Genomic DNA, 20,020 nt, shown 5'->3' with positions numbered 1-20,020 from the left:
CACTTAATCTTTCTTGCGAATCTCATGTCAATGTTGAGTTGAGCATTGTATTCATCACAAGTTTTTCTGAGCTTAGTCCCATGCAGTTTGATTTCAAACCATGTGTAAACATTGAAATCTTAGTAATTGCGCCAATAAATGGAGCGCTTTCTAGAACTCCGCAGAGCTACAGGTACCTTGGGCTTAATCCGAACAATACATTTATTTGATATCAAAGAGATTTTACACAGACAGGATTGGAGAGGGGGGTTGCTTCAAACACTGGCCAGGCCCAAACCAACTTGGCATGAGTGGTTGCTGCACTCTTTTTCTGGTCCTAGATCTCTATACTTACTTTGTGCACATCTAAAGAGCAAACTTAGAACAATAATTCTGCCTCGATTTGTGGATATTGGACAGTGTATTTAGAAGATTTGCCCTTAGTTTGACGCAAGAGCAGTCGGACCATCGACTGGAACTCTTATTTTGACGCTACGGAAGTAGGACCGGAAGTAGTTTTCCTGTCTCCTATGCGCGACACTATACTCAGCTGATCTTGTCAATAATACATAGGAGCTGGAAGTAAGGCACATCGCCTCACGTTTCGCCGGGGCCCCCATCTTCTGTCGTCGCGATGAACGTCACGTTGGCCGTGAAACAGTACGTGTCGAAAATGATCGAGAACAGCGGGCCGGGCATGAAGGTGCTGCTCATGGATAAAGAGACGGTAAAGTCACCACGGCGTCATTATGAAGTTGCGAGGTCCTCGTCGCGTAATACAGCATACAAGAGAACGCGTAGAACCTCCTTGAAACTGAAAATTGCTCCGATACCGACAGCTGGTGTTTAGTGATAAGGATGAACATCATCAACATCGTCATCCTCATCCTCCGCTCATCCTGTCACGCACCGAGGAGAAATAACAAACATACAACCCACCCCTGACACCTGAACTGCTTATCATTGAGTGTGCGTGGCATTTCAATAAAAGGCAGCAGTTTATGTATAGAGGGAATGCCCTCATGGGTGGTAATAGCCTAGCGGGTAACACACTCGCCTATGAACCAGGAGACCCAGGTTCAAACCCCACTTACTACCATTGTGTCCCTGAGCAAGACACTTAACCCTAAGTTGCTCCAGGGGGGGACTGTCCCTGTAACTACTGATTGTAAGTCGCTCTGGATAAGGGTGTCTGATAAATGCTGTAAATGTAGCTGGTAAAATAAATGTCTGTAGAACGGGATGCAAATCCATGCTCCAGTTCCCGCCGCATCTGTCTGTGTGGCTCTTCCCCTCCTGCCACGTCCACGTGTGATCGTTTCTGTGTTGTCCCACCAGACCAGCATCGTCAGTGTGGTCTACACCCAGTCCGAGATCCTGCAGAAGGAGGTCTACCTGTTCGAGCGGATCGACTCGCAGAACCGGGACAGCATGAAGCACCTCAAAGCCATCTGCTTCCTCCGGCCGACCAAGGCGAGCGCGCCGTAAACCCTTCGCCGTTTATTCATGTCGCTGCGTAGTTGCTGCGCGTTTGTGCTGACGTGACCTCTGACCTTCAGGAGAACGTGGAGAACCTGATTCAAGAGCTGCGGCGGCCAAAGTACAGCGTTTACTTCATATGTAAGCGCCTGGGCTCCTCCGCCTTTCTGGAATAGACACGCTGTTGGAGCATAAATGCAAACCTGTCGTCCTCCGTGCAGATTTCAGCAACGTCATCAGTAAGAGCGAAATCAAGGCCCTGGCGGAGGCAGACGAGCAGGAAGTGGTTGCCGAGGTGCAGGTGAGTTGGCCTGCTTTTTTACACGCCGGGTTGTGGCGGAGAGTTGCCGGGACGCTCAGACGAGTTTCCTCCCGCAGGAGTTCTACGGCGACTTCGTCGCTCTAAACCCGCACCTGTTCTCCCTCAACCTGCAAGGCGTGTCGCGAGTGAGTAGGGAAGCGCTGGCTCATTCATACCACCGTTAATGTGGGGAACATCTGCATACGCATCTGGATTTGTGTGTGTGTGTGTGCGTGCAGGGTCGCAGCTGGGAGCCCAGTATCCTCCCTCGTGCCACTCAGGGCCTGACGTCCGTCCTGCTGGCGCTGAAGAAGTGTCCCATGATCCGCTACCAGCTGTCCTCGGACATGTCCAAGAGACTCGCAGAGTGCGTGAAGGTAGGAGAGCAGAGCGTGGACGGGTTTGCAAATGGGAAAAGTCGTAAACGGGCCTTCAAATATAACAAGGGTGGGTTTGTGGCCCCTCTGTTCCACTCAGCAAATCATCACAAAAGAGTACGAGCTGTTCGACTTCAGAAAGACGGAGGTGCCGCCGCTGCTGCTCATTCTGGACCGGAGTGACGACGCCATCACACCCCTCCTGAACCAGGTCAGAGCAGCCATTTCTGCTCCATTATGTGCTCTCTCGTGTCTTAAGAAGCAGTTCGGTTTTTAGAATAAATATTTTCAACCACTAGAGGACGTTATGGTATCATTTTATTTATTTACAGCATTTATCTCTTCCCCCCCACAGGGCGCTTTAGTTTTGTCCTGCTTGTGTTTTAAATGTGTCGTTTTGAATTAAAGATTTCTTTCTGGGGGGGACTTTTATTCTGCCTTTAATACCTTGAATAATTCTAGAAACATGAACACACACGTTTAATGGTGGGCAAATGTACAAGTTCAGTGTGTATTTTAACGAAATCTTGTTGCAGCGCAATAACTACTGTAATAACTGGTCACATTTCCTGCTGCCTGATCCAGACCTCCGTTTCGGCGGGACTTTTGGAGCAGCGCACATAATTTGTTTTGCGCAAAACCCACGTAACCCTGTAAGCTGGCAGCTCTGCAGATTCGCCAGGAGAATCTCTCCCCGCTAATCCTCTCGCTCTGTGGCAGCGCCGCAGCTGATTGGAGGGGATTGACTCGTGTTCTGGGGCGTAACAGGATCAGGGTAGATCAGCAGAGAGGAACCCATTCAGCTTCAGTCCCAGATCAGACCCGGCTTCTGTGCGGAGAGGCGAACCGCTCGAAATTGACAGGACGCAAATAGGAAAGTTCCAAACGTGAGGAGCTCACTATGACAGAAATAACACTAACAGCACTGATCCCAGCGACACTTTGGGGTTGCCAGAATATGAATGAACCCTTCCAGTTATCTCAGACCTCAGACACTATTAAAAGGTGTTTGTAATAATCACTACAAAATGTCTGCCCCTGCTTGCTTGCTCTATGAATAAAAACACCCTGAATGTAATCTTTTCATGACCAAACACGCTTCTAGTAACACTATAAATATGGAGCCATTTTTGTCACATGAATGCAAGTAAATAGACTAAATTTTTAATGTGAAGTTCGGTAAGTTTTTATTCTCCACTTGGCACCTTCAGCATGCTTGAATGATCTGGATGCAGCATTATTCCTCTTCTGACCTGAGGACCCGAGTGCAGACTTGGCACCTCTTTGTTGATTGATGGTGACATGTGATTGGATGGTGACATGTGATTGGCTGATTGGTCTCCTGTCTTCGTTCCCTCCAGTGGACATATCAGGCCATGGTGCATGAGCTGCTGGGCCTGAACAACAACCGCATTGACCTGTCCCGCGTCCCCGGCATCAGCAAAGACCTCCGGGAGGTCGTGCTCTCTGCTGAAAACGACGAGTTCTACGCCAACGTGGGTCCCCGACATCTTAACCTGTCCCACCTGTCCTGTCCACGTGTGTGTCTCACCGTGTTGTGCTGTCCTGCCTGCAGAACCTGTACCTGAACTTTGGTGAGATCGGGACCAACATCAAGAACCTGATGGAGGACTTTCAGAAGAAGAAACCGAAAGGGCAGCAGAAGCTGGAGTCCATCTCCGACATGAAGGTCTGTAAAAAGTCTTCTTGTTGCTGTGAGTGTGTGTGTATGTGTGTGTGTGTGTAATGATTGTATGTCCTGCGCAGGCGTTTGTGGACAACTACCCCCAGTTTAAGAAGATGTCGGGCACCGTGTCGAAGCATGTGACCGTGGTGGGGGAGCTGTCCCGCCTGGTGAGCGAGCGCTGCCTGATGGAGGTGTCAGAGGTGGAGCAGGAGCTCGCCTGCCAGAACGACCACTCCAACGCGCAGCAGGTCCGATTTCTGCCGCTGCAGACATTAACGGTGACGCATGGAGTCTGACCCTTGAACCTTGACCTCGTGTGCTGCAGAATGTGCGGCGTCTGCTGCAGAACCCGCGCTTGGCCGAAGTGGACGCTGTGCGACTGGTGATGCTCTACGCCCTGCGCTACGAGAGGCACAGCAACAGCATCCTACCCTCGCTATTGGACGAGCTGCAGAGAAAGGGCGTGTCTGAACGATACCGCAAGGTGAGGGGGTGTGGACAGTTGTAAATAATTAGTTTTAAACTTGATGCTGGATCGGCAGAGTGAATGATCTGGTCTCGTCCAGATGGTCCAGTCCATGGTGGAGTATGGCGGGAAGCGCGTGAGAGGAAGTGACCTCATCACCCCCACAGACGCCGTGGCCATCACCAAACAGTTCTTCAAAGGGCTGAAGGTGCTCCACCACACCTCAACACTGCATTTATCTTGTGTATACACGTGTGTGTGGGTAGTTTATTCTTCTCAACGTGTGTGTGTGTGTGTGTGTGTTTGTGTGTAGGGTGTAGAGAATGTGTACGCACAGCACCAGCCCCTGCTGCATGAAACTTTGGACCAGCTGATTAAAGGAAAACTGAAGGACAGTCAGTTCCCCTACCTGGGGCCCAACGCTCTAAGAGACAGGTACACACACACACACATACACACACACACACACACTCACTCAGGGACCTCTTATACATCACATTAGCACTAGTGCTGTGGCTGAGTTGGTATGTAGTATGCGTGTTGTAATGAGGGAATGAAGAAGAAGCTGAGCGGCGATGGTGACAGAGAAGACGACACAAACGTGAATGTTGGTCACATGCATAAATGACATTTCAACCAAAGAAAGTTCAATAAATATATTTTAAAAATGTTATTATAAACTGCCAATTAAGTAAGTCCCGACCGAAAAAACATTTATCTGACAGGCAATAAATAAATAATCTTCACACCAACAGTTCATAATAAAATGCTATTGGAGTACATATATACATTTTAAAACATATTTATTTTACATGTTTGCTAATACACTCATAAATCATTTTATATATCACTACCAATAACCCCCCCTCTACCTCATTTGGTAAATTCTTAGCTCCGCCTCTTCCCCAGCATCCGGGAATCATATAAAACTCCCCACAGACCCTTCCTTTCAGTAAACTACGTTAGCTTGTTCTTTGTCAGCCGGTCCAATCACAAGACTAACAGACTGTTTATTATTTCCTGCGAGAACTGCACGACCTAATAAAGCATAAGCTGTACATCAATAAAAATAGTTACTGTTATATGGCTGTTTGGAGACCTCAGCTTTGTTACAAATCGGGTTGGGTGCTGGATGGGTGCCTAGTGGGTAACATATTCACCGCAAAGTCCCAGTTTTAAACCACACTTGCTACCATTGTGTCCCTGAGTGTCTTCAGGGGTGCTGTCCTTGTAACTACTGATTTTAAGGCGTTCTGGATAAGGGTGTCTGGTAAATGTCATAAATGTAACCTTTTTGGGGGATTTTTTGGTTCAGGCCACAGGACATCATCGTTTTTATGATTGGAGGCGCCACGTATGAGGAAGCCCTGACTGTCTACAACCTGAACCGCACCATGCCAGGGGTCCGCATCGTGCTCGGCGGGACCACCATCCACAACACAAAGAGGTTAGGGCCACAATGATGATGATTATGGTGATGATGGGGACATTCATTGGAATTTCTCCTGTACTACTTACAATTAATTTGTGAATATCTGAATATGATTATAAAAATGTGTGTGTGTGTCTGACGTCCAACGCTGTATTATTTAACACCCTGATCTGCTGCCGCACATGCTGATGCCTCGGCTGGTGCACGGGGCTCTGTTGCCTAGCAGCCACATCCTCACCACCGCCTCAGCTGCAGTTTCCAGTCCTTCTGTTTTAAACTTGATCAGTCTGTCATTGTTTGCAGTTGAGACTGGGATAGAAATGTATTCGTGGTCTTTAAGTGCATGTATTGGGCAGTGGTGGCTTAGCAGGTAAAGAAGCAGACCCGTAATTTCAAGGTTGCCGTTTCCAATCCTGTGCCGCTAAGGTGACACTGAGGTGCTATTGAGAAAAGCACCGTCCCCACACACTGCTCCCCGGGCACCTGTCATGGCTGCCCACTGCTCACCAAGGGGGATGGTTAAAAGCAGAGGACACGTTTCCTTGTGTGCACCGTGTGCTGTGCTGCAGTGTTTCACTTATCGAGCGCTCAATATGATGTTTGGTGTTTGTAGTGGTGCTCGGTTTTGTTCTTCTGTGCCACTTTTTGAAGCTAGTCTGACAACAAGCATTTGAAACTCGAGGGAGTCCAGATTTTTTTTTATAAAAAATGTTTACTTAAATGAACTCAAAAGTAAATCACTCTAGCAATCTCGGTCTACTGTCTACGGGAAGCTCAAAAATAAATAAAAATACAGCAACACATATTAACAAAATTATGCACTTCAACAAATACAGTCATTATGTATTGCCACAAATGATCCTTTTTAGAATTTTGCCCCCTTTTAATGCAATTCTTTTCAGAAATGAATTAACCAATAATTTGCTTGAGCAGTGTTTGTAGTGGGCGTGGTCACCTATTAAGCTATTAAGAGTGTAGGAAACGATGGAGGAGGGGAAGCTGTCATATGTACAGGCTCCTCCCCTTAAAACATTATAAAGTTAATCTTCTGACTGTCAGAGATTATTTCGCTCTTTTTAAAATGCGGATCTGTTCTGTCCTCCACAGCTTCCTCGAGGAAGTGACGTTAGCGGCGGGCGGAACCCATGGAAGTGGACGGCATTCGAACCGGCACTGAAGACACACACACACACACACATGCATACATACATACATACATGAACACACACACTGATTCTTTGTGAACTTGTGTGTAGGCTTCCATCCCTCCTTTTTTCAAAAAACATTCCACTGCCACTGTTCTGACTGGGGTTCTCGCTCTCTGAACCCGCCTCTGGAACCCTGAGCCAGAACCCTGTGCCCCGGAAGTGCATGCTGTGCACCGGATGCAGGTGCCTGACCCCCAGGTGGATTCTCCTTCAACCTCTTCTGGGTTTAACGTTGAGTTTAATGACTATAAAGGCCGAGCTCATCTGTCCACCAGGCCCAGACCTTACTGGTGTATAATGAAGTTTCCATTGCATAAAACCATTACACTGTGAATAACGTCTGATTGTGCGTCAACGCAGGCCTTTCTGCCGCCATCGTGTACCTTTTTTCTTTCGCTTTTAACGGCCGCACAGCCGAATCTCCTTGTGTGTTTTTTTTTTCCTTCGCAACTCTCTTGGTGTAATAAAACGCTGATGTGGGTGTAAAGAGCTGAAGATTATATGTACCCTGCTGGTCTGTGTTTCGTTTTTTTAAATTGTTGTTTTGAAACACACACCAATGGACAAAAATATATATATTATTATACATAAAAATATATTATATTAAAATTAAAAGAAAACGATTTCCAAGCAGGATCCCATATCCTGGGGAAACTGTCCCGTCTACGGTTCTCCGGTTCTAGGTATTACGACAGTTGCCACATTTACAGTCGACCATAACAATAAAATCGATTTTCTGGCAAGAAACATCTTGATTCAAACCACTTAGCAAATAAAACCTTCCAAAATATGTTTTTTTTTTTTTTACATTTGGGACAAATGTCGGAAACGTTAGAAAATATTTTCTGCGACCCCGTCAGGTGTCAAATAGGTGCGTTTTGTTCATGCACATCAACAGAGTGACATTTTCGGGACAATGTTGGAGCAAATGGAGGAGCAAACACTGCGATCAAATGCTTCCAGACGGACTTCCAAGAATCCCACGAAGCTGGTTCCGCGTCGTGCATCCCGACGGAAGCGGAATTCATCTTGCAGGGATTTGCATGTGTTTGCATGGCGGTGGGAATAAACAGAAACCGGCTCCATAGTCATAGGAGCATTTTGGCGTCAGCGTACTAAGCGTATTGTGCTCGTAGTTTATTCCAGGCATTCCTTTACATGTATATTATTTTAAAATATATATATAATTTACTCCACACACTACTTACGATATAATCATTTATCTTTCATAAAAAAATTAAAAAAATAAAAAAATAAATATATATATATATATACACACACACACACACACACACACACACACACATATATATATATATATATATATATATATATATGTTTTTTTTTTTGAGAGAGTGTGTGGAGTAAATTAAAATAAAATGACGTGATGAAGGTTCCCTCCTCCTCCTCCTCCTCCTCCTCCTCCTGCTGGTTAGGTGACGGACGGAACTGTCTGCTGACATCACGGCCGAGCCGGGATCCCTCTCAGTCCGTCGGCGGAGCCACCGGAGCGGGGTGGCGCGGTCCGCGCTCCCGTCATGAAGAGGAGCAGCACCGGGAAGCGGGTGAGTGTCGGACCGGCCGCACCCGGGGGCTGAAGCCCGGGGGCGTCACGTAAACGCCTCTGGTTCCGCGCAGGGTCTCCGAGACGCGAGCCAGATGTCGGCGCAGCCGGACAAGGTGGGCTGGATCCGCAAGTTCTGCGGCAGGGGGCTCTTCAGGGAGATCTGGAGGAGCCGCTTCGTGATGCTGAAGGGAGACCATCTGTACGTCTTCGAGAAAGAGGCAGGTTTGCATTTTTTATTCAGAGCGACTTACAGCCAGTCGTGACAGGGACAGTCCCCCCATGGAGACACTCAGGGTTAAGTGTCTTCCTCAGAGACACGATGGTAGTAAGCGGGTCTTCTGGTTCATAGGCGAGTGTGTTGCCCACTAGGCTACTACCACCCGCACGCACCCCAACAAAGGCAAGTCTGACCCCACCCCACCCCCTGCTGTGTATGTGATTGTCACCCGCCCCAAATCGTATCCATGGTAACAACCCCAGCAGGGCAATCACCAGGAGCAGGAAAATAACCCTGAATTATGATACCATAACTAATATGCACTCGGGAACGGAGAGAGGAGGGATGAATTATGACGGGGACATCCTCTGAATCATCTAATGGCCTAGCCAGTAAGGAAAGGCCCCGTAATCAGAAGGTTGTCGGTTTGAATCCCGAGCCGACCAAGGTGCCACTGAGCAAAGCACCGTCCCCACACACTGCTCCCCGGGCGCCTGTCATGGCTACCCACTGCACACCAAGGGTGATGGTTAAAAGCAGAGGACACATTTCGTTGTGTCATGGTATGTTGTGCCGTGTATCACAATGACAAAAAATGAGAAGTTCCTAGAGTGACTCTACCCATGCACCTACCTCCAAAGAAGCCCCTCCCATTATTGATCCGGCAGCAACATGCCAGACATGCACAGTTCTGTGATTTATTATTAAAGGTCCACTATTATGACATTTTTTTGCTTTTATATCAGATTTAGTCATCCCCTAATACTTTATCTTTCCAAAATTCAGCCTGCAGAATTACAGCCACTTTGATCCAGTCCCACAATGAGATTTCCCAGGACGTGTCGTTTTGGTGTCTGTTTTAAATGCTAATGAGGAGGTAGGACGAGAGCGGCCTATTGAACTGAGTGGGCATTCATAATATTTGGTGCAGACAGGATGTTGTATTGCCGTTTTTAACCCACTGGTTCTTCATAATCTTGCATTACTGAACTAAAAAATACATTTGTGCTCATTTTTACTTTCAGTAACATAGCAACTGCAATGCTTCACACGTTTGGAATCCATGACGGTTGGTGGAGAGAATGTTTTAGGGGAGGGGTGAGAAATTCTCTGGGTGGACAAAGCATGAGAAAGTGGAGGTGACCGTTCCCCTTATGATGTCATAAGGGGACAAATTTCAGGTCCGACTGTCTGAGCTTCCAGTCTCTGAACAGCGAAGCAGAATGGCCAAAGCACTCTTTATACATATTGCAATTTCTAGGCACTGCAGGACCATAGACAGGCTAGGGGAACTCGTATTAATGTTAAATAATCTCATAAAGTGACATTTGCATAATAGTGGACCAATTATGTGGGGCCGAGGACTGTTCTCCAGTGGTTCACCATGGTTTTTTTTTATGACTTCTGAAGATACATTTTAAATATGTGATAGGAGCAACCAATCAGCCGTGAGTAGTGTTGTAGTGACTTACAGACAGTAAGTTCCAGGAGCTGGATCTATATATCTTTGGATGTTTCATTGCACAACAGCGTAGGACTTTTCCTGTCTGGTTGCAGATGTACCGTGCCACAATAGCAGCTATACTTTCCAATTGGGGAACAGGGCTCTCCAAACATCAGAGCAGGAACATCAGCGCGGGTTCACAATGAGGGCAGTGGAGTTGAAACAATCCGATTCCCGGCCGCATCTGATGCCACGTGCATTAGTGTAATTACAAACACGCTTCGTTTAACGGAACGTTCTGTGCGCCCGGAGAGAAGCAGCAATATGTTAAAAGCCCGGGTCGTGCCTGGATCCTGGTGTCAGATCAGAACGATGCAGGACTTCTCTGAGGAGCTTTTCACACACAAACACAGATTCCTTATGTTACGTTTAACGTGTTTGGTGTGTCGTTGAGTGCTGTGGCCTTGTTCTCACACACTCCCTGTAAAGAAAGTGTGTGTGAGTGTGTGTTCGTACGTGCAAAATGAAAAATGAGCACAGCTGCTCATATCCCAGTATACGAATGGAACCCCTATGGAAATGTATACACAAACGCACACACAGAACACACCTGAACACACACCCATCACCCAAGAAAATCTTTCAGTGCCCAGCCATGACAGTGAGGCTGGCATCTGAGCCACACACTCTCTGATTGACATTTTGTCAAGGATCGAATGTGTACTTGGCAGGAACCTCCAGTCACGCTGTCACTCGCGTTTGCCAATCGTAACCCAAATGCCCGCTGTCCTCTCGTCCTCCAGCGTGTCACCTGAGTGGAGAGACCCGGATGACCTGGGACACCTGTTGCTAGGCAATAATATCCATCATAAGTGTACGTCTTGGACACAAGCATCTCGTCTGTGCGGACGTGGGCTTCAAATCTGGCAACACGGAGATAGTTCACCCCCAGTCCAGCTGTTCCTAAGCAAGGTCATTCCCTTACAAGATGGAATGCCTTTTAAAGCAACAGTGGGAGTGGTTGGTCATCATTGCCTGTGTATATTGCTCTCCTCCTTGCTCTCCTTGCAGCGGCCACATGAATCCTGCATGAGGTGTGCGTTTGTGTTTTCTCCGCTGAGGGTGAATTATTCATCTCGCTGCCCCTTATAGACACCAGGCGATGGGGAAGTTGGTCCTGCTTGCCCTGTTAGATACGGGATGAGTATGGATGTAGGTCCGGCAGTGGGAACCTGGAAGAGTTCAGGTACAGGAAGAACCGTGGACTTCATCAGGACACAGCGTGCGGTGAGCCACAGACGGCGACCGCGGCTTAATGTCAGGCACGCTGAGCTCTCCGATGAGGGGATCTGCTCTCTGATTAAATTATGCTTTAAAGTCGCCTTCATCGGACTTTAAGTGGATTATGCAGTGGGGGCGTTGAGGACATCGGATATGAAGTGGCTGCATGTGAAACCGCTGGAACGACGTGATTGGCCGAAGGAGGTTCGCTGAAGTCAGGTTGATTGCTCAGGTTCATGCTGCCCAGATTCTTTTATTTTTGATTCCACAGCTGCTTCTTACCAGAATAAAATAAAAGCTCACCTGCTGTTCCTCTTACCCACAATCCACCTCTCCTCATCCCTCTCTCCTGTCCCATAATCCACCTCTCCTGTCCCTCACTATTCACATACTACTCACCTGTGGCGTAATGTACCTCTCCTGTCCAACAATCCACTTCTTCTCTCCTCTTCTCATCCTTCTGTCCAGTCCCACAATGCACCGCTCCTGACAAACATTCTACTCACCAGCTTCTATTTTCTCTTCCATCTTTCCTATTCCACAATCCTCTCTGTTCAACTCTCATCTCACTGACATTTATGAAAACATAATGTGAAGTGAAGTAGAATGAATGGGATGAATCGTGATTCATTGATAAATGCATCCTCTGCTTTTTAGCAGTGGTCAGCCATGAAAGGTGCCTAGAAAGCAGTGTGTGGGGACGGTACCTTGATCAAGGGGACTTATGTGGCACCTTGGTTGTTCGGGATTCGATTTCAGGTCTGTTTCCCTAGCCGATAGGCCAACCACTGCAACCACTTGCATATAGCTGTCGGTTCCTGGGTTATTTTGGGAGCTGTTAACATCTGGAGGAGAACAATCCAATCCAATGTGGAAATATTGACGTGTTGCAGTCAGGACTGTACTAGCTGCTCCTCGGGGTCCTTTGACCCACATTGTAAAGAGGTTTTGCCCCATTCCATCTCGGTTCTGTTCTCAGATGGCGGACAGGTTACGGAACGTTGAGAAATGGACGGCGGTGAGTCACCGTTAGTAATGAGTCTCTGCAGGATAGCACTGAACTTGTTTCTTGCCCCGTTTCCCTTCATCCCGAACTTGGAGGAGCAACCCCTCTGCGTTACTCACTTTGATTTGCTGTTGCCGGTGTGCGGTTGCCATGGCAAGTACCTAGCAACCAGACGGAACTTTGATCTAATATTTCCAGCCTTGCGCCCTGCAGGGCCGCTGACAGACTGACGTCGTTCAGCATCTGCTGACCCTCCCTCTCCGTCAAGAACGTCCCCCAAGTGAGCTTTCATCTGACCGAGGCCTCATGGGAGTTGTAGGCCCCCAACAGGGCCGTCCCTTGGGGTGAATGAGGATCCCTAATTCCCCAAACGCTCTGGCAAATGAGGATTGATCTGCCTTTAAATGAGCAGATGGGGGTGGGTACGGGGGTAGAATGTAGGTTACGAGTCAACATCATCTCAACAGAAGTGGATTTTCCATGTTTCTGCCTCATTAAATGACAGAATTTTTTTTTTTTTTGGCATGTACATATATTTTTTTATGAAAATAAAAGTAATTCAGTGTGGGCAGTGTGTGTGAGCCATTGTCCATCTTTGCCTCCATAGATAAAGGACAATGGGAAAACCCACGAGGTGTTCGACCTGGCTGAGTACGAGCGCTCAGAGGAGCTGAGGAAGACCAAGAGCAGCAGCAAGAAGAACCACAGCAAGTTCACGCTGCTGCGCTGCCGCCAGCCTGGAAACCGGGTGGGTGTAGAACTTGACCTGGACGTCACTGAGTTCTAGCAGAATGATGATAGGTCAGTGTATTGTGTTGAGGTGGATGACAGGAGCTGGAGAAGGGGATGGGTTAAGGCCTTATTAATAATGACCAAACACCGGGGGTCACACCCATGTCTCAGCTGGTTGATCAATGGGATTGTTGACCTGTTGGTTGGTGGAGTCAAAACTGTGACTTGGATTAATTTACAGACACCCACAAAACGGCACAATTTGACCAAACACATTGAGGGATTATTCAGTTAAACAACTATAGGACGCCTCTAAATTTATTGTATTTCTTTCAACAAAAACATATTCTGGTTTTACCAATATGGTAATCTCTATTCTAAATGGGCATTAACAGCTAGCATCTGATGCAGCCTGATGAAAAGACCTCAGATGTTCCAGTCGGCAGCACTGGACATTGTGCTATGAACGTACACTCTGTAATTCACTACAGTTTTGAGCCTGTAATTAATCATGGCATATTATTGTGATTAACTGAATAGTATTTTAAACGACTGACACGTCTATTCATATCCTCGTTGCTAAGGAGTAATTACTTGTTCGATTTAATCTGTTTTCAGACCCCCAACCTGGTGTTTCTGGCCTTGAGTCCGGAAGAAAAGGAATCCTGGATCAACGTCCTCAATGCAGCCATCGGCCGAGCCAAGAACCGCATCCTGGACGAGGCGAGTTCATTACTCAGCCTCTCGATCTCGCACGTGCACTTTTTCTCTTTTCCTATGCTCCTCCTTTCTCTGGAAGTACAGTATCATGCCTCATGGTGTTTGCACGGCAACAAATATTCACTAAAAGGCCATAAAATGTAAAAACAGCTCCCATTTGATGCATCTGAGATGTTACTCTGCTGTACAGTATATGCACTGTGAAAAAAAGTCCTTAAAACCTAAAAATGCTTTGCAGCTGGGTGCCTTCAATTTTTAGGTTCTCCCTACTTTTTTTTTTACAGTGTGGGTTATAATTTTTTGCCACTCTCCTCTAGGTCATCACTGAAGAGGGCTTGCTTGCCCACCCCACACGTTTCCGTGCCAAGATCCCGCCGGGCCGCCGACTGCCCACTCGTGGGCATCTCATGACCGTGGTGTGTGGAGTTATGTATTTCTCTGACTGGTGGGGGCTGTGAATGGGATTATATCCCTACGGGTGGAGTGTTATGTTATATTTGTGCATCATATGTAATCATTGTGCACCATATGTAATATCTGATTGGTCGATTATGTTACTGTTGTAAAAAAGACCATGTGGTGTGGGAGAAGAGAATAGAGTGTGTAGAAAAAACTCTTTCTCCCTCCACACAAAGCACTGTATTCAACCACTCCAATTTGATGTTACCTGGCAGAAAGAGGCATGGCACAGTAGAGGTTAAAAATGAACAGTTTCTAATTTATTAACACCGGTAAATAATTATTGTAGTTACATGTGAATATTGAATGTACAAAGGTACCAAGGTTGCAGAGAAAATAAAAATGAGAAGAAAGAGTAAAGAGGGAGAAGAGAAAGAGAGGGGGAGAGAAAGGCTCAGAAGCCTTCCGGCTTCCGATGGAAAACCCCCTGAGCAAGAAAGCTCAGAGGTCAATTTTTACACATGTGAGCAGACATTTATACCCCTGGCCTACAGAAAGTTGTCACTGGCATACAGGAAGTTGTCACTGACCAATCAGAACCTGTTGTTTCTGATGTCACGCCCCCGGTGCCTCCCATTTGGGGAAGACAAAGAGGGTGGGCTGTCCTGACGGCTGATACTTCACACGTTGCCATCAGACAAATGGCATGTAAAACAGGGGTGCCGAATCTTCACCCACAACCGTCGACGACAAAAGGCATGTAAAAACAGGGGTGCCGAATCTTCACCCACAACCGTCGACACAGGAATGTCACACCTCCCCCTGCAGACATCTGTTATGCAAGGCAAAAGCAGGCTCCCGTGATGTCCATTCTTACACTGTATCAATTCTCTATCAGACTCTCGGAAGGGAGTTATAGGCATTCAGCCTATCATTGTACACTTAAGTCACTGGTAACTCCTCTGTAGCCGAGCGGTTATGTCATCTTACTCTACTGTATATCTTACTCTCTGTATCCCTGAACCACTGTGTATATATGCGCAGTAATTATCTTACCTTCAATATTCTATCTTTATTTAATATTACCTATTTTTTCATTTGTCCTAGACCTAGTTTTAATGTGCACTTGCTGGTTTGCTTCAAACGTTATCTTGTTGTACTTCTATAGTGTCAATAAAGGCATCTAATCTTATCTAATCAAATCAAATCCTGGTGTAGTGAATTAGGCCCTACACAGATGTAGACCTCAAACAGGAGTTCCTATAACTACAACCATTCCTAGTTCCCCTAAATGCAAATGAAGTCTACAAAAGACTAATTCTGCTGATGCTGGCCAGTGTGGAGTAACAGCTCTTTCTGTTTGGACTGCAGGCTTCAACTTCATCGGATGGTATGTTGACCCTTGACCTAGTTCATGAGGAAGACACCAGTGCTCTTGAGGATGAAGAATCCATCTGGGTTAAGGACTTCCGGGTCGATGTGGACTCGCTGGCCCCAGGTCGTCGGCGGTCTGGAACGGATGTCTCCAAGCTGAAGGCGTCCTCCCGAGAGGGCCAGGTGAAGACCAGCAGTCTTCCTAGAGGCAGTGAGAGGTCCTGGGGGCGACCGCAGGACCCTGAGGGCCAGTCCAGCGTTCACGGCAGGAGTCGCTGCGCCTCAATGGATGACACTGTCTCACGTGGAGAACGGAGGCTGGACAAGCAAGAGAGCAGCATCCAGGAGGTCAACAGTCCCCATGATCCCACGGAGCGCCTTCAGGAGCTCATCACTCAGAGACTGCAGCGAACTCAGGAGCTCCTGAACGAGGTCCGGGAGCAGGACACATCACGCCGAGCCAGAGCTGACGGCCACCTGAGGGGTGTGGACTCACCCTCTCTAAAGTATCTAAAAGAATCAGAGTCACCCCGGTCAAAGGGGTCTGGCTCCCCCCAGAGCAAAAACTCAGATTCACCAAGTCTGAAGGCAAATGACTCTCCACGTCTGAAGGTAAAGGATTCGCCACGTTTCAGGACAAAAGAGTCGCCACGTCAAAAGAGGTCGAAGTCGCCCCACTGCAAGAACAAAACTTCCCCCAAGCTGAGTGACTCCAGGGGTCCACACTCCCCGCTGGTGAAGAACCCCAACGTGTCTCACATCAGGGGAACGGACTCTCCCCTCTCGGCCAACTCCAACTCCCCTCGTTCCGGGGGTGCCGGTTCGCCCAGACTAAAGGGGGAGGAGTCTCCCAGTGTAAGGGCGGCCAGCTCCCCGTATGTGCTGCGAATGAAGGCCATGGACTCTCCCCTACAAGGCTGTGTGGGTGGAGAGTGGGAGGGACGCTGGCAGGTGGCCGAGCGCCTCCTGCAGGAGGCGGTGAGCTCGTGGCAGGAAGCCAGGGAGGTGCTGGAGGAGGTCCGGCAGCTGCAGGAGCGGCAGCTGCAGGAGCGGCAACGCAGGGCGGAGCAGGGCGCAGGGGCAACCACCATGCCGCCGCAAAACCCGACTTCTACAGAGCCCTGATGTCCGGAAGTAGGGGAAATGCATGCTGGGACTGTTGGACGTCTGTTGCACGTTAGCCAGTGTATCGTGGATCTCTGCTCTTGGGAATTCTGTGTGGTGCGGACCTGTGCACTATAGCTCTGGACCAAAGGTTTACATCTGCATAATGCGGTCTGTGAGTCACTGCCCCACTTTCACTGAGCACAACTAACCATCACAGCCTGCAGCAATATGTGTGTCTGTACGAGTGTGTGTATGTGTGTGTTCCCGGTCATGCACTGGACTCCGGCGACTGACATACTTTCATGGTCAGGTGCTTATTTACTTCTCCGTGTTGTTTTCTGTCGGTTTAATTAATATATTTCATTATATTCTACATGACCAGAGTCTCTGGAGAGCCCTCCTCTTTCAATGCATTCCTGTTTTCCAAGACTTGAACAATCTAGTGGTCATTTTTACCTCCCGGGCCGCTATTTTCACACTGGCGCTAAGCACTTGCTCGCTAGTGTACGGTCAAATCCTCAGGATTTACGGTAATAAATAGATGAAACAGTGATGCTTGCACGTGTGACGTATTGATGGGCATAGGTTTAAGTAGCTTGGGTGAGAGCTTTCAGTCTTTGCTTATGTTCTGGGTGTCGGAAATAATTACACGGCAACAAAAAGGGTAGCATTTCTCCCTGAGGACAGAGGGACCTACCGAGCGCTTCATTCTCATTTGATCTCTTTGCATAAATCCTGCAAATGCCATGACTTTATACTTGCAAACAAGCCCCAAGTTTATAACGTAGCGCTGCGCCTAGCACCATTTTGAAATCATTGCCCTGAGTCGCCATTGTTTGGTGGATGTGTCCCATACTTTTAAAGATTCTGCACCAAGGACACTGTTTAGTAGCCTGAACCCAGATTCCAGATCTGCAACAAGATCACAACTGCAACGCATCCTGACTTTGTAATAATTCCGCTCATTAGCGCTGCCTGGGTAATTGTAGGTCACTCGCCGCCAGGAGAAGGTGCCCGCTGGCTCCGATTGGCTCCCTCTGTAAAATGCCGTTCATGAGATCATGATTACAGCTGTCACTGTGGAATATTGCCGGGCCACACAACCTGCATCAGGCCAGTGCAGTGAAATGCCACGATGATTCCGCGTCCTGGGTACCCCCCCGGATGTCCCGTTCGTCGCCAACGCAGCGGCCCCACCAACAGCAACAATGTGGAGCCGCAGTATGCCAAACTCAAATAAATGATTTAGAGCCTGCATCTCTTTGTGTGCCTCTTTGATACAGCGTTGCATTTTCCACATTGCTGATTAGAACTGAATTCCGTGAACAGATTGAATTATGCACAATGGCTGGGCGTGCAGCGAGCGCAACGTTAGCATGCTTAATGTGCTTAGGTATTTGGACATGGTTAGTGCGATCGTGCAGCCTGGGGGGCGGGGGTTGCGGTCGGCTGTGCCCTAGTGACTCACCCATCCTGGGTGCCTTCTTTGTCGAGGGCCCTGATGAGTTCAGCGGATTAGCGCCGCCGCAGCGCTGGCGTTAGCAATACTGAGGCCTGGGGCTACATGCTGCAGCCTGTTTCCTCCATAGGAACAGGCTTCACGAGAATAACTGCTGCATGTGACCCAGATACGGCGCAATGAATAACTTATCGCACGGCGAGGGGAGACGTGAGTTCTCCTCTGAATCATATGTTCTTCTTCCCTCATCCTGGGCCCCAGCAGACACATCAACGGCCCAGTCATCTCCAGAAAGAGGCTTTGCTCTAAAACGGGTTTTCTGCTTCTAAAAAACGACCACACTAGAGCGTTATCTGAAATGTTGTCATTCACACGGAGACACTTTAACCTCCCTCCACACCTGTAGGTGGCGCTGTAACTCCTCGCTCTCCTTGTTTGGAGTCTAGTTCCCCTCCGCGGTGAGTTAAACATGTTCTCCAGCCTCGTCTTTTCATTAGAAAAGCTGCAGAACGACCATGAACGTGTTATTTGCCATTGTTGTATGTAGGAGGCATTTGGCGTAATAGGTCAGGTTGGAGGTGGGGCAAAGATATATTTGGTCTTGAACCCGTTTTAGAACATACAAGTTTACAACAGAACATAAGACCAATTCTGTGTGAATGCAAAGCCAGATCGGATAGATGTTTTCCTGTTTTAGAGAAAAAACGGTCTCGTGTGGACGGGGTCTGAGAATGTTTTTCCGGTGTTCCGGTGTTTTTTTGTATCACCATCTGTGATGCTAATTAAATAATTATGGCATTTCTGCTTCATGGTTCTTCACAGCGATGATCACATCCGTCAACAGCTCTCAGTGAGGGACAGTCAAGACATATTTGTCTGCTCTAGTTGTTACCTTAATTGTCACCAGTTTCTTTTTTCCACTTTCCTTCTTTTTTAAACTGATTAAACTAAAGCCATCTTGGTGTTTGAAAGAAACAGAATCAGTCAATTAAACGCATGAAACTGCCCAAATCTGGCAACATTGCGTTTTCTGTCCTTCAGAAATAATGTTCTGTAGTCTATAATGGCAATATAATGGATTTCTTGCAAGATTCTTTGATGCTGAAAGAGTGAGCTTCACGGCAGATGCATAAGGGTTGATAACTCTGGAAACCTGTTTGAACTCATTCCAACCAACGTCCAATAAAAGGAAAATTCGTGCAGCTAGATTTTCGCTGCAGTCTCCACTAACAAGCAGAAAAACCTGAACTTCATTATAGGCCAGAACTCAGCAACGCTGGTATCGAGCTTTTTGTTGCAGATACTAGTGATTATTTATGACATCAGATGGCCAGCAGACCATTTCAAACTAGCACAGTCTAAACTCGCCTTGACTAATCTGGGACTTGATGTTCTCCAACTGCGGCCTAAAAGCATGTGGTTAAGCATCCGATTAACCTACAGCCGCTGTGGAAAAGAGTGTGTGTGTGTGGAGCTACTGTCTGATGGCCACACAAGTGTGTGTGCAAATGGGCGCGGCCCTATTGCAGCTCAGCCTGTAATTATACGTTTGTCGAGAGCACAGAAGAACACACACACCAATGATATTCATTGATATGTATAACAAAGGGGAGTGGTTTAATGTATTATCCTGACAGAAAACACATTGCATGTTTGTATGAGGGGCATGTATGTACATAAATGCATCTCTGTGTGTGACATACATTCTGTACATGCATGCATCTCTCAATGTTTTATACCAGTATTTCGGATGGGATGTGTGTTTCCTGCTTCTCATCACTCCGT

The 20,020-nt window shown here is 47.5% G+C and overlaps 2 protein-coding genes across 2 annotated transcripts; both read left to right on the top strand.

The window, feature by feature from the left end:
* Positions 1 to 481: 481 nt before the first annotated feature.
* vps45 (vacuolar protein sorting 45 homolog) lies at positions 482 to 7,263 on the top strand. Its single transcript, XM_028964161.1, has 15 exons — positions 482 to 706; positions 1,318 to 1,452; positions 1,539 to 1,599; positions 1,680 to 1,759; positions 1,837 to 1,905; positions 1,999 to 2,136; positions 2,237 to 2,347; positions 3,498 to 3,632; positions 3,713 to 3,826; positions 3,904 to 4,071; positions 4,149 to 4,307; positions 4,390 to 4,497; positions 4,603 to 4,724; positions 5,605 to 5,736; positions 6,829 to 7,263. Exons 1-15 carry the CDS (start codon positions 614 to 616, stop codon positions 6,896 to 6,898), a joined length of 1,695 nt encoding a protein of 564 aa, XP_028819994.1. The 5' UTR covers positions 482 to 613; the 3' UTR covers positions 6,899 to 7,263.
* Positions 7,264 to 8,365: 1,102 nt separating this feature from the next.
* plekho1a (pleckstrin homology domain containing, family O member 1a) lies at positions 8,366 to 19,033 on the top strand. The gene is made up of 6 exons (XM_028963857.1): positions 8,366 to 8,494; positions 8,568 to 8,714; positions 13,052 to 13,192; positions 13,795 to 13,899; positions 14,214 to 14,312; positions 15,667 to 19,033. Exons 1-6 carry the CDS (start codon positions 8,468 to 8,470, stop codon positions 16,792 to 16,794), a joined length of 1,647 nt encoding a protein of 548 aa, XP_028819690.1. The 5' UTR covers positions 8,366 to 8,467; the 3' UTR covers positions 16,795 to 19,033.
* Positions 19,034 to 20,020: the final 987 nt, after the last annotated feature.

The sequence above is a fragment of the Denticeps clupeoides genome, chromosome 20, assembly GCF_900700375.1.
Source record: "Denticeps clupeoides chromosome 20, fDenClu1.1, whole genome shotgun sequence".
Lineage (NCBI taxonomy): Eukaryota > Metazoa > Chordata > Actinopteri > Clupeiformes > Denticipitidae > Denticeps > Denticeps clupeoides.
Note: the sequence above shows the minus strand (reverse complement) of the source record. Positions and strands in the feature narration are given on the sequence as shown.

Coding starts and splice junctions, on each gene's coding strand:
- vps45 (XM_028964161.1), top strand. CDS start 614: ATGAACGTCACGTTGGCCGTGAAACAGTACGTGTCGAAAATGATCGAG. Junction 1,906..1,998: donor ACCTGCAAGGCGTGTCGCGA/GTGAGTAGGGAA, acceptor GTGTGCGTGCAG/GGTCGCAGCTGGGAGCCCAG. Junction 2,137..2,236: donor GACTCGCAGAGTGCGTGAAG/GTAGGAGAGCAG, acceptor TGTTCCACTCAG/CAAATCATCACAAAAGAGTA.
- plekho1a (XM_028963857.1), top strand. CDS start 8,468: ATGAAGAGGAGCAGCACCGGGAAGCGG. Junction 8,495..8,567: donor GGAGCAGCACCGGGAAGCGG/GTGAGTGTCGGA, acceptor GGTTCCGCGCAG/GGTCTCCGAGACGCGAGCCA. Junction 13,900..14,213: donor AGAACCGCATCCTGGACGAG/GCGAGTTCATTA, acceptor ACTCTCCTCTAG/GTCATCACTGAAGAGGGCTT.